The 14,383-nt window shown below is 47.0% G+C and overlaps 1 protein-coding gene across 1 annotated transcript in view; it reads right to left on the reverse strand.

Moving 5' to 3' along the window:
- Nucleotides 1–406: 406 nt before the first annotated feature.
- SORCS2 (sortilin related VPS10 domain containing receptor 2) overlaps nucleotides 407–14,383 on the reverse strand; it is a 211,845-nt gene continuing 197,868 nt past the window's right edge. The window contains exons 26-28 of the mRNA XM_056862280.1: nucleotides 12,799–12,956; nucleotides 1,058–1,137; nucleotides 407–753 (exon numbers count right to left, since the gene is read on the reverse strand). Coding sequence (XP_056718258.1) covers nucleotides 730–753; nucleotides 1,058–1,137; nucleotides 12,799–12,956 — 262 coding nt within the window. The 3' untranslated portion in view covers nucleotides 407–729. The remainder of the gene's footprint in view (nucleotides 754–1,057; nucleotides 1,138–12,798; nucleotides 12,957–14,383) is intronic.

A 14,383-nucleotide genomic window follows, 5' to 3' on the forward strand; every position in this document is an offset into this window, starting at 1 on the left:
CTAACGATACTGTCTTACAGAAGGGTGACTGGAGTCTGGATGGGAAAGAATCTGGACAGGGCACAAACCAAAGCTGGGTGCTTCTGGAGGTTGACGTGTACATGTACAAGAAGCATTGATACATTTCCCCCCACCTTAGCATCACCTTATATGATGTTCTGAAGCAGACGTTGTAACCTGGATTTGACCTGGGGCAAAGAGATCCTAGTGAGCAAGACGCATTTCTTCTGACTACGTCAGCTCCAAATCCTTCTGTTGTGTCTGGCAGACTCAGCAGTCTCGGTTCACCATTTTTGTCAGATTTCTCTTCTGGATGGCCAACTGCTTTTAAACCCAGTCTTCATGGCTCATGAACTAAAGCCTTCCATTTGACACCACCACAGTGAGTTAAGTGCTGTATGCATTGGATTAAATGTCGACAGAGAACTAAAAGGGCAGAGGAGACAGAAACGGTGGCTGCAAGTGTGTCTAGGGCTACAGATCTGCTATCTTAGTTTGAGGTGTAAAAAAAAGAGTCAACAGCCATGAACACAAAGTATATGATCTCCCTCTTTTCCAAGAGACACACAGCTGCATCTGTCTTCAAGCCAATTTAAGAATCTTCTTTCCCACCCATAGTTACATCTTCAGAGGGAAAAGGAGGGACCCAGTGGAAGAAGAGTCTCATCTACGAATTCAGTTGTGCACATCAGCTAACCAGGTAACTGTGCATCTCCCTGGAATTAATGTTCAGAACCACGCCTGTGAGATTGCCTAAGGAACAGAAAAAAACAACAACACCAAAGCACCAAGATTAGCAAAGCATCAAAGTGTCAACATGAACCCCCCATTTCTTCCAGGCATAACTCCATCAAGAATGAGATGGGGGCTTTATTAAATCAAATCAGATGAAAGTGGTGCAGCAGATTGGAGTTGCAACATGGGGGAAAAAAATCAGCATTTGATGACCTGTGATGCATTCCTCGGATTCTGGGCAAGTGAGACCATCGAGTGGCTTACGGGGAGCAGGCAAGGGAGGAGGAAGGGACCACAGGCTTCCTTTCAAGATGTCACTGACCTGGGACTGGACACTGACTGCCATCAGCAATAAAGGTACTCTGTAGCTGGTCAAGTTTCCACCTCTCCCAGAAGGAGTCACTGCAAGGTAATGGTGTGGAGGAGTTCCCAGGTGGGGGTGGCGTAAAGTAGGCAACATAAAATATACAGAAAACAAAAGTGGATGGGTGAGACTGGATACATGGCACTGTAAAAATTTTTCCAAAGTTATGAGAAAGAAGAACAGAAAAGTCAGCTTTGTCACAGCGTGCCATCCACAGAGAATAGCTTTGTGCCTGCCATCTCTCTCGTGGGCGAGAAACGGGCACAAATAAGGATTTGGGCAGCACCAGAGCTTTCTCAGCAACCCATGGATCTCTCACAAAGATTGTTTAATGCATGGGAGTTTTACCTGAGGTTCGTTGCTTGCTGGACCACACTTCCTGTTGGGAGTCTATGCACCAGAAGTATCAAAGCTCAAATCATGAAGTATTTGAACCCCCGCCCCTTAAAATGCTGCTTTGTAATTGGCTGTAGTGAGAGAAAATCCCCCCGAAACCCAATTGCCACATAAAAGAGCATTTTAAGAACAAAAACAAAAAAACTGAGCTATTTGAAAGGAAGGGAGGGGAGAGAAACCCAAGCCTCATTTTTAAAAGCCTTCTGCTCAGAAAGAACTCTGAGGAAGCAGGAAGTATTTGAATCTCCACCCCTTGACATGGTGCTTTGTAATTGCTGTGAGAGAAACCAAGCTACCGTGTCCCGCACTTTGCCTTATGCATGGGGATTTCAAGTGGGCTGAACTCAGGGGAGATCGAAGAATCGGGCTAATAGAGGGATAGGAAGTCCTGGGATTTGTGAGAGCTGACAGTGAGGTCATCTCTAGCGGAGGGAAAACTCATGATTAACTCCAAAGAACAACCAAGACAGATGGGGGGGGTGAACATGAGTGAAAGTACCCATGCATAAACGACCCCATTTCAGACCCCATTCAGAGAAAAGGAACCCTCCTCTGTAGTAATGCAAGGGCAATTCTTCAACAGAAAGAATGAATGGAGAAGCTCAAATGTTTACATACCCCATGGCTCCAACTAACTGGACATGTGTGCACCCCACAGCCAGGGGTAGGCATGCTGCTCCCCAACACCAATAAAGCTAATCCTGTGTCTGAGGGTGGGGTGGGGGAAGCTTCCTAAACTGAGGATTTGGGCTTCCCAATTTCTTCCAAGCTTCACCTCTGGTGTGGATGGGCCAGGAACCATGCACGACAGCCATTTCTCATTCAGCTAAGGATGTGGCCGCCATGTTTTTCAGGTATTGGCTGCCCCACAGGACTCTCTGTTGAGACAGCAAGATAGATTTCCTCTGAATGTGGAGGATCCACTTAAGTATTCTGATTTAATAGTTTGTGATAACCTCTTTTCCTTTCTGTAAATGTATTGAAATGTATTAAGACAGCAAGGGAATAGCTTGTTGCTATTTCACCATGGAAAGTCATGGTGAACGATAACGGAACTGGATGAAACTGCTGAAGCTCTCAGGCTCCAGTCTATGTAAAACAACTAGATAAGTACGGAATATTGTAGTGCCGCGTCAGAGCATGGATTTGGGATAAATATCTTTCCCCCAGTAGAATCGGGGTTCAGTGTTTTGCTTGTTAGAGTAACTGGGCCGCAGCTGTGAATAAAACTGTTTTTCTTGACAACGGTCTTGGGTCTCTCTCTCCCCCCCCACGAACCCCGGTTTCCGCTACACTGTCAACACAACAGCATGTCTCTACACATGGATAAGTAGTGGGGACATCAAGCCCTTTATACCGTCTGATTAGCAAATGAAGAGATTATAGAAATGGAAAAAGAAAATCTGAGATGGCTAGAGTTGCCAACCTCCAGGAACTAGCTGGAGATCTCCCGCTATTACAACTGATCTCCAGCTGATATAGATGAGTTCACCTGGAGAAAATGACCACTTTGGCAATTGGACTCTATGGCATTGAAGTCCCTCCCCAAACCCCGCCTTCCTCAGGCTCTGCCCCAAAAATCTCCCGCTGGTGGCGAAGAGGGACCTGGCAACCCTAGAGAAGAACTAGCTGACACTGGGAAGCTAATCTTTAGGGTTTTTAAAAATAAAACTAAAAATCATGAGTAATACAAGAGATTGACAGGTCTCTCTTCTGAAGCCAAGAGCAATTCCATTCTCTTGGACACCTCTTAGATTCATCATTTCATTTTAAGTATCTCATAGAAATGAATTCCTTGCCTGCTTTTAACTGTGATTTTTAAGGCTTGGTTCACACATTTCCCAGTCCGGCAACTCTTTCTATGTGGGAGAGGGGCAGAAGCATGGGACATCCCCCCCCCTTCAACATATACACTGCATAATCCTCTATGGAGCCCCTGGGTAAGCAGAAACTCGGTTGGCAACCCCTTGACCCCTCCCCCTCGTGCCCTTCCCAGAAGGGGAAGAATCTCACCAACTGAGCCCAGGTAGAGTGTTTGCCTGCCTTCCATGGCCCTGTGCCAGGGAGACACCTCCAGCCCCTCCATCAACCAGACTGCCATCCCAGTTAAGTGTATGAAGCTGAGCTGTGGTGGACTGGATAGCCAAATATGCAAACTTTTTTTGCCTGTGTGGGCAACTTGTTTCTCTGATGGTCACCTTGAGTCTAGGGTAGCCAGCATAAGGCTGGCAACTGGCAAGAGGCTCACATCGGTACTGGGGCCCTTGCTAGGAATGCCAGCCTCCAGGTGGGACCTGGGGAGCTCCTGGAATTAAAGCTCCTCCCCAAATTACAGAGATCAGTTCCTCTGGATAAAATGGATGCTTCGGAGGGTGGAGTCTAGCATTGCTCCCCACTGAAGTCCCTGTCCTCTCCAGGCTCAATTCCCAAATCTCCAGGAGTTTTACAATCTGGATTTGGCAACCCTACCCCCTTTCCCCGCTGGTGGTCGGGGGCACATGGCAACCCAAGCCCTCGCTGGTGATGTAATGACATTGCTGGGGCTCTCTAGCATCTGGGTTTAAACATAGAGTTTTGCTGGAATCCTAGACCGTCCCTGGAGAGGTGCTGATGTCACTTCCAGTCACATGGGAAGGGACATCAGTGTGTCAGGATGCTGGCATCCCCTCCCCATTTCCGCCTTTGTTTTTCTCTTGCCGCCCAGTTAAGTGGCAGCAGGATGGGTCCGCTACTAGGCCCCTAGCGGGAACCTCGGAAGCCTACTTGACTCTAAGGCGATAAGGTGGGATAGAAATATCTTAAATAAATAAACAATACTAAATTAATAATTGAACATCGCATAGTAAAAAGCTTATAAGCAAATATATCCAAATACCATCAAGAAGAAAACAAAAGGTTTCTAAATGCTCAGCACCTTTTCAACCAAGAGCACAGTAACTAATCAATACACCTTGAAAAGCAAGCAGAAATAGAAGTCCCAGCAGGGGACTTCTGTAAGTTAAAAGAGAAATCTTCAAAGCATCTTTATCTTCAAAGCACTCTCAGCCTCTTATGCAGCGCCTCTGACCCTGGAGATCTATAAATACTGCCATTCTTGTAAAGCAAAAATGATAATGGTGGCCAGAATTTTCGCTCACTTCTACCTTATTTTATGTACTTTGTATGTAGATCCTGTTTTTCTCTCCAGTGGGGACCCAAAACTGCTTATCGCATCGTCTCTCCTCATCCACCTTATCTTCCCAACAAAGACCTCGTGAGTTAAGTTACACTGAGAGAGTGGGGCAGCCCAAGGTCATTCCATGATCTTCCATGGCAGCGCAGGCATTCAAACCCAGTTATCCCGGGTCCTAGTCTGACAACTAGGCCAGTTCTCTTCTGCCATACTTGTAGGGTTGCCAACCTCCAGGTAATTGCTGGAGATCTCCTGCTATTGCAACTGATCTCCAGCCGATAGAGATCAGTTCACCTGGAGAAAATTGCCTTTACCTTTTAAGGGGGATGTAAACAGAAGACCACACGCAGCTGCCTTATGTTGAGTCAGGCCCTTGGCCTACCCAGTATTGTTCTACTCTGACTGGCAGCAGCTCTCCAGAATCTCAGATAGAGGTTTTTCACATGACTGATCCTTTTAACTGAGATGCTAAGCAGATGCTCTTCCACGAGCTCTGCTGCATTACTGTATCTAATAGCTAGGTTTGCCAACCTCCAGGTAGCAGCTGGAGATCTCCCGCTATTACAACTGATCTCCAGCCAATAGAGATCAGTTTCCCTGGAGAAAATGGCCGCTTCGGCAATTGGACAGTCCCTCCCCTCCCCAAATCCCATCCTCCTCAGGCTCCACCCCAAAAATCACCAGATATTTCCTAACCCAGAGCTGGTAACCCTACTAATAGCAAAGTGGCTGTCATCCATTATGCCAATGAAAGCAGCAAAGTAGACCACTCACAGATGTAAAGAAATGAAATGAAATGAAAAGTGTCCCTGCCTCATCCCAATGAAATCCAGCCTGGTGAGGATGGAACATTTATTTATCATTTATTTATTTGCTTCATGTATATCCCACCTTTCTCCCCAACAGGGGCCCAAGGTGGCTTACATAATTCTCCTCTCCTCCATTTTATCCTCACGGCAACCCTGTGAGGTAGGTTATGCTGAAGGTGTGTGGCTGAAGGTGTGTGACTGGCCCAAGGTCACCCAGAAGCTTCCATTGGTAGTGAGGATTTGAACCTCCACTACATCATTCTGGCATGGAATGCTGACAGCACTTGAGAATCCAGCTAGGAAGAGAAATCAACTTCATCAAGCCCCCAAGAGATTATAGGATCCTGGGCGATTTGGTGGGCAGGTGTGGGATTTCCAATTTGTTCCCCTCCTGTCATTTTCTTGGGCCTCCAGCCTATACAAATATTATAAATGACTGTTTGTAATCTCGCCAGAGGTAAATGGATCACAGTACACATCCAGAAGGAGCGGGGGGTCCAGCCCTAAAGCAAGAGATGGTTGCAAAGCTATTAGCTGATACTGATCCAAATGTAACCCTTGCCGTGGCAAAATATTTATCTATGGCTTTTAATGCTACTCCTCCCTAACTGTATACTTTAGATTTTGTATTTCTGTATGTTTGGTTATTCCTGTATTACTGAACTTATTGAATTTGTTTTGGCTAGTGCACTGTTGCTCCGCGAGCATAAAGAACAGAAATAAAGGATGACTGTTTGTATCTGCTCCGTGTGTTGAAGTTTAAATGCGTTATACTGCATGTGTTGGAACTCAGATGCAGGCAAACCAACTGAAGCATCGCCAGACAAAACAGAAATAACGATGATGGTCATTGCTTATGACTTTGGGGGTGGAAGAGTGTGGGAAAACCTGCTTCTGATTGTCTTTCCTCATTAATAGCAAATCACAGCCTTGGAGGTCTTCGCCTTCCAGCTACAGTTATGTGCTGGCCTCCGATTAATTTTTTAGAGGATACTGAGCAGATAAGCAGCCTGTAGCAGAAGCAATGATATCACTCCTCTTTTCTTGCTGAGTTTGCAAGTTGACTGAGAGTTCACATATTTTTTAAACTGTAAATGAACTCTTTTGCTTAGATCTACCTTCATCTTGGACAATTAGTTGAAATAGTTACAGAAAGGTTAGATTAATTGTTTTTTAATAGAGGTTTAGGGTTGAGATGGGCCTCCTTATCTTGTGGTATCAGATATATCTGATATAAATATCATAGAATCAAATATATATATCATAGAATCATATATATATATAAAAACATAATAGATTCATAGAGTTGGAAGGGACCACCAGGGTCATCTAGTCCAACCCCCTGCACAATGCAGGAAATTCACAACTACCTCCCCCACACACACACCCAGTGACCCGTACTCCATGCCCAGAAGATGGCCAAGATGCCCTCCCTCTCATGAACTGCCTAAGGTCATAGAATCAGCATTGCTGACAGATGGCCATCTAGCCTCTGCTTAAAAACCTCCAGGGAAGGAGCGCTCACCACCTCCTGAGGAAGCCTGTTCCACTGAGGAATCGCTCTAACTCTTAGAAAGTTCTTACTAATGTCTAGATGGAAACTCTTTTGATTGAATTTCAACCAGTTGGTTCTGGTCTGACCTTCTGGGGCAACAGAAAACAACTCGGCACCCTCCTCTCTATGACAGCCCTTCAAGTACTGGAAGATGGTTATCATATCACCTCTCAGTTTTCTCCTCTTCAGGCTAAACATACCCTGCTCCTTCAACCTTTCCTCATAGGATCTGGTTAGATTAATTGTTTTTTAATAGAGGTTAAGAGTTGAGATTGGCTTATTTGCACTTAGGTTGCTTATCTCATATTTAGTCATAACCAATCAGATATCTAGATATAACCACATGATTGTAATAGATCAGATTTAGAAAAATATAAGATTGATATTTTTCTATAAATATGCACTCTTGTGACAAGGAAATCAGATTTCTCTGGCTGGAAGTCTCAGAAGAAGAATAGGTGAGATCTCTAGGTGAGATTATTAAGTAACTTGGGCTTTTTCTTAATAATCCCTAAAAGCAGTTACAAAAAAGCTGAAATCTGATTTGCACTTTAAAACTACTACTATATGATTTAGGCTTCCATGGCAGAGTGGGGATTAGAACCTCCACTACACCATTCTGGCTTTGAATATGTTTCAAAAGACATGGAATGCTGACAGCACTTGAGAATCCAGCTAACATGGTGTAGTGGTTAAGAGCGGTGGTTTGGAGCGGTGGACTCTGATCTGGAGAACAGGGTTTGCGTCCCCCCTCCTCCACATGAGCGGCGGACACTAATCTGGTGAACCGGATTGGTTTCCCCACTCCTCCACATGAAGCCAGCTGGGCGACCTTGGGCTAGTTGCAGTTCTATTAAGAGCTCTCTCAGCCTCACCTACCTCACAGGGTGTCTGTTGTGGGAAGGGAAGGTGATTGTAAGCCAGTTTGATTCTCCCTTAAGTGGTAGAGAAAGTCGGCATATGAAAACAAACTCTTCTTCTTGTTGTTCTTCATCTTCTTAGGAGCCAGCATGACCCCATGCCAGCATATGTGCCACTTTACCATGGCACAAAGTGGCACCTACTCCACCACAGGGACAAACACGCCAGCGCTGTGGAGCCGTGGAGTTGCACCAGCCTCCACTGCCAGCCCAGCCACACTGGCAGGGAATTCCCAGAAGGGAAAGCCTGCGCCAGTGTGTGGGGGAGGCATTCCTGGGGTGTTCCCAGGGGAGGAGCTGACGTTAGTCAGCTTCCCAGCCCCTTTTGCCCTGGGAACATCCCTTCTCTCAGCAGTGTGGATATGCCACCTTTTTTGGTGGCGTAGCCCCACTGATTACAAAGGAGGATTTTCGGGTGTTATTTTCATTTTTTTAAATTTTCGTTTTGTGGCTGGGCATCCTTTTGGCTGCGGCAAAGTTGAGCCGTTCTCGGCCACAGTCAAACTACTCCCCCCCTTTGGACTGTGCTGTTAGCAATGTTAAGAACTTTAATAATTTTAGCAATTATCTTCATAGTAATTGTAGGGTTAACTTTTTCATGCCTATATATATATGGTGTTCTGTCAGGTTTGCTGGTTAATAGTTCAGAGAATCAAACCCTAACTTTTGTATTATCAGAGGTTAAGTTTGTAAATCTCCTTCAATAAGAAATCCTGGAGAACCCTGCTGCTAATCCATTTTGCACAGGCAAAGCCTTGAAACTTGTTTAGTACAGATCCTCTAACAGGATGCAGGAGGGAATCTCTCGTTACAAGCCCATTCAGTTTGGATCACTGTTGCCTTCCTAGTGGTTGATACTTGAGAAAAGTTCCCACTGAATGTCACCTACAGTGACATTATAAAGCAAAATGTGTCTTTGTGTGTGTGTGTGTGGGTGCTCAGCCAAGTTATACAAGGAATTTCAAAGGAAGCAAACAGAGTTCAACATACTTCTAACATCCCAACAAATTTTACCTAAAGCCCAATTTTGATGTGATTTTGGAGACAGCTGCTCTGATGATACTTCCAAGGAATTTTGTGGCGAGCAAAAAGGGTTGCAAAAAGACTGCAAAGTTCAAACTGAGAGTGAATGTGCTCCCAATGCAACTCCTACCGTTAGGAACCTCTTCTGCACAAAAATGCCAGGAGGGGACATCAGGCGAAGGCCTCAGCCTTTATGCCCTGTTGTTGGCCCTCCAGATGAACTGGCTGGCCACTGTGTGGAACAGAATGCTGGACTAGATGGATCGTTGGTCTGACCCATCAGGGCTCCTCTTATGTTCTTATGAGGTTTTTCTCCACCACTTCACCCTTCACCAGACCTCCCGGTCACTTTCCTTTCTTTCCGGTGCAACAAAATGTTGCCATTCTTGGAGATGGAAGGAATCTAGGAAGCAGGGAAAGCTTGATAAGCATAGGAGAGGGTTCTCTGGAACCCATCCTTCTTTCAGTTATACATTTCCTGTTTTCCTTGACTAAAATCTCCTGCTGGAGATTATAGGATTTGCAGTTTTCTTGCCCTTCTTACTTGCAGCATCCCTGACAGGAAATGATGGCCACATGAAACAACAGAAAATATATCACCACAAGAAGAACAGGCACCAAACGGTCCTTTTCCTGCTGCTTACCTTCCAAAGTTGAGGTTTTGTAGCTTCAGCAAGGAAGAAGGTAGGGGGTTCTGTTACTTCTCTTTATTTGTGGTTAGAATGAGCTACATTTGGAGCTGTCCTTGAATAATCCTTGAAACTTAACATTTGGCTTCTTTTCCTTACATTGAATCTTTCTGTCAAGTAATTTATGGTCTGTCCTTGGATATCTGTCAGAGTAAACCTAACTCATCCTCCACCCAAAAGAACTGCCTGGATTAACTTTTTAAAAGAGCTTCCAACCCAGTTAGGCAAGGTGGGAATTCAGGATTTTGGCTGGTAAAGCCTGGAATGTTTTAGGCCTTCAGGATTATTTTTCATGATTCTTCCACTTTCTACGGCCTGCGTTCAGCAACTGAAAACTAACCTCCCCCTATTTGGACTGCTTTCTGATTTAGCCTATGTAAAATTTTCCAACAGTGTGGCTTTTATTCCATAAGAGTACGAAGTCAAAGGCAGATTTTTGCCATGCAATTTTTGCAATGAGGGGCTGAATCATATACCCTTGACCGAAGAATGGTACACATGGAGCAGTGAGGGAGGGAGGTAACACCAGCCTGGCCAGCGAGATCACTGAATCAACCCTGGTGATCAATAAGGTGGCAGATGTCGCAGCCAGATCACCCTCACATCCACAAAGAACTGATAGTGTGCACTGTTTATTGGATGCAGGCCAGCACATGCCACTTTTACAAAGATGAATAAATGCTGATTTGAAGAAGACGAAGTAGTGATGTTGGTTTTATATATGATCTGAAGAGAAACCAGAGTTGGTTTTATATGCCGATTTTCTCTACCACTTAAGGAAGAATCAGACTGGCTTACAATCACCTCCCCTCCCCACAACAGATACCCTGTGAGGTAGGTGGGGCTGAGAGAGGTCTAAGAGAACGGTGACTAGGAGTGGGGAAAACCAACCCGGTTCACCAGATTAGCATCCACTGCTCATGCAAAGTGGGGAATCAAACCTGGTTTGGAGAATCAAACCTAGTTCTCCAGATTAGAGTCCACTGCTCCAAACAAAAGAACATAAGAAAGGCCCTGCTGGATCAGACCAAGGTCCATCAAGTCCAGCAGTCTGTTCACACAGTGGCCAACCAGGTGCCTCTAAGAAGCCACTAACGAGTGCAGCAGCACCATCCTGCCTGTGTTCCACTGCTCTGAACCACTACACCACACTGCTCTTAAAAACCACTACACCACTGCTCTTAACCACTACACCACACTGGCTCGATCTCTGATTAACATCTTTACTAAAATCATACATTTGAGATGACATTAGTATATTAGCTTTAAAGCATGCCTGTTTCCTTGTGGTTTATCAACTGATGGAAGCCTTGTAGGAAAATTTACATAAAGCTGTAAATGCGTGTACCGTATATACTCGGGTATAAGCCGACCCGAGTATAAGCCGACCCCCCCAAACTTGAGGCCAGAAAAGGGAATTTCTTATTGACCCGCATATAAGCCGAGGGTCAATAAGAAATTCCCTTTTCTGGTAAAGCTGCGCTCTAAAATGGCGGCCGCCATTTTAGAGCGCAGGGAAGATCTTGCCCCTGCCCCAGGTCGCCCTCCCACCGGCCTCCCGGGACCTCCCAACCCACCCCAACCCACCCCGACCCCAGTGCCATTCAAGGGGGGGAGGGGGAAGAGCCCCTGAACCCCCTACTCACCATGAGAAGCGGCGGCAGGAAGCAGCGGCGCAGCCTTCCCGGCCCTGCAGGAGGCCGCTGCCGGCCGGAAGAACCCTCGCGGGCCCGGCGGGGATGGCGGCGCGGCCTTGCTGGACCTGCAGGAGGCCCCTGCTGGCCGGAGGAACCCTCGCGGGCCCGGCGGCGGGGGGCGGCGACGAGGCCTGCCTGCTCCCAGGCAGGCCCCGCTGGCCGCTCCCAGGCCGCAGGAAGGTGAGCGGGGAGGCGGCGGGGGGGGGCGGCGGGGGGGCGGCGGCGGCGGCGAGGCCTGCCTGCTCCCAGGCAGGCCCCGCTGGCCGCTCCCAGGCCGCGGGAAGGCGAGCGGGGAGGCGGCGGGGGCGGCGGCGAGGCCTGCCTGGGAGCAGGCAGGCCCCGCTGGCCGCTCCCAGGAGAGCGGGCCGGCGGCGGGGGGGCGGGGGCGGCGAGGGGGCGGGGGCGGCGGCGAGGCCTGCCTGGGAGCAGGCAGGCCCCGCTGGCCGCGGGAAGGCGAGCGGGTAGGCGGCGGGGGCGGCGGGGGCGGCGGCGAGGCCTGCCTGGGAGCAGGCAGGCCCCGCTGGCCGCTCCCAGGAGAGCGGGCCGGCGGCGGCGGGGGGGGGGGGCGGGGGGGCGGGGGGGCGGGGGCGGCGGCGAGGCCTGCCTGGGAGCAGGCAGGCCCCGCTGGCCGCGGGAAGGCGAGCAGGTAGGCGGCGGGGGCGGCGGCGAGGCCTGCCTGGGAGCAGGCAGGTCCCGCTGGCCGCTCCCAGGAGAGCGGGCCGGCGGCGGGCGGGGGCGGCGGCGAGGCCTGCCTGCTCCCAGGCAGGCCCCGCTGGCCGCTCCCAGGCCGCGGGAACGCGAGTGGGCCGGCAGCGAAGGATGGCGGCAATGGTAGGTTTTCCTCCTCCCTCCTCCCCCCTCCCCTACCCTACCGTATTGACCCGAGTATAAGCCGAGTTGGCTTTTTTCAGCCCTTTTTTTGGGCTGAAAAACTCGGCTTATACTCGAGTATATACGGTAGTTAAAAAAAAGTCCAAAATACTGGTTAGAAATTATTAAGTCAGAATTCATATTCAAAACATACAGTTATAGATCTGGAATGAGCATTGGATAATGAAGGAAAGCAATTCTTTGTATCTGATCTGACGACACATTGGTTGTGCATTTCTAAACAGTTGTGTAAAGAATTCAAACCACTGTTCCTCCAAAATATGAGTTAATTTAAAAATAAATAATGTAAAAACTCCAGTTACTGACACACAAAACTTCTCCAGTTGAGCAACAGGGATTTAAATCATTCACTACCAACGTTACAAGTTTCCTTTCTTTTTCCAGGCTGCTCTGGGCTTCTATATGCACCTGCCACAGGTTGCCTGGTGACGCCCGCACAGGTGTAACATGTTTTGTGGATGTTTACAGTGACACAGGAGCTGATGGTTTACCAATAAACCTTCTGAGAGCTGCAAAGAAACCTGTCAGTAAGAGGACGCATACTTACCTCTTGCATTTCCTAGTGTCTGACAGTCTAGGTCATCGTCAATGAACTCCTCCCCTTGGATGATATTTTGGGTGTCTTCCCTGTGGTTCACAGGGCTGGTCATTTCCTGCTCTTTTTCATTCTGCATCTGAGCATAGACGTTTCTGCCTGGCAATTTCCTAGAGAATACAGAATTTCAGTTATCAATATGATTCAGTGAAGGGAGAGGCACATACAGAAGCAGCTGTAGAGGAGGTGCATTCCCACCTACCTCACACACTTGTAAAATTCTGCACTTTTTGTAGAACTTTCCAGAGGCGAAGAAGAAGAGTTGGTTTTTATATGCCAACTTTCTCTACCACTTAAGGAAGAATCAAACTGGCTTAAAATCTCCTTCCCTTCCCCATAACAGACAGTCTGTGAGGTAGGTGGGGCTGAGAGAGCTCTAAGAGAACTGTGACTAGCCCAAGGCCACCCAGCTGGCTTCATGTGGAGGAGCGGGGAAACAAATCCAGTTCACCAGATTAACGTCCACCACTCATGTGGAGGAGTGGGGAATCAAACCTGGTTCTCCAGATCAGAGTCCACTGCTCCAAACCACCGCTCTTAACCACTACACCATGCTGGCTCTCAATGGTGGGCCTTTTATGACCCATGGGTTGGAGTGAATGTGGATTGTACATTTTAAACATTCAGATTGTGGTGACAGTTTTCCCTTTCCAAGGATGATGAATAAACTAGTGGGGAAAGTGGAACACCAAAAGGCATTTTATCTTATTTTCTGAATATACCTGTTTCCTTAATTGACCTAAAATTTACTGGAAAACTATAAGGGCCAATACAAGGAGAGAAAGATGTTTTAACTTTCTTTTCACCTAGGATCTCAGCAATGATGTTCACTAAAGCTACTTATTTTAAAAGATATGGAATTCAATTAGCAAAACTTTCTATAACTCATTTACAAATCCACTTGTACAATGTGCTCCCCTTAAGGAAAGGAAAAATACTTTGGCTAGCCTGAAGCTGAAGGTAATGAATGTCACTCATAGATTTAGGTTCAGACTTCGTACCATTACAACAATCAAGCAAAAATAAGAACTCTGAGCCACAATTTCTTCAAGATATAAAATAAACAGAACCCTCTCTTGCTACTAGACAATGTTAAAAATGACCACTTAGAAAGTATTTACAGTGAGCCACTTATAAACAGGCACAGTTTGCAAAAGCCTATATAAAATAAATTCAGTTATGAAACTAAAGCCTGTACTGAACCTAACTAGCTAGCTAACAAAAGCTGCAAATATAAACAACTACAATTGCATACACAGTCTTTAAGGGTTCCCTTATAACAACTGGCTGTACAATGTTACATCAACGTAGTTACATCTTTGACCCCAAAAGTAATATGTATAATAAATAAATCTTGGAAGACTAGTTTAACAAAGCTGAAAACATTCAAGGTATTTCAGTTGGTGATCTTGAACATATAAATCCCTGCAATGCGTTGACTGTGAAGGCAACGTCAGGCTCTGTTCTGCCGATCCTTGTAAGTTTTAAAGAGGCACGGCTGAACTGAGATTTACAGCAAGGGACGGCTTTTGCAGAC

This window comes from Euleptes europaea, chromosome 17 (genome assembly GCF_029931775.1).
Source record: "Euleptes europaea isolate rEulEur1 chromosome 17, rEulEur1.hap1, whole genome shotgun sequence".
In the NCBI taxonomy this organism is placed as follows: domain Eukaryota; kingdom Metazoa; phylum Chordata; class Lepidosauria; order Squamata; family Sphaerodactylidae; genus Euleptes; species Euleptes europaea.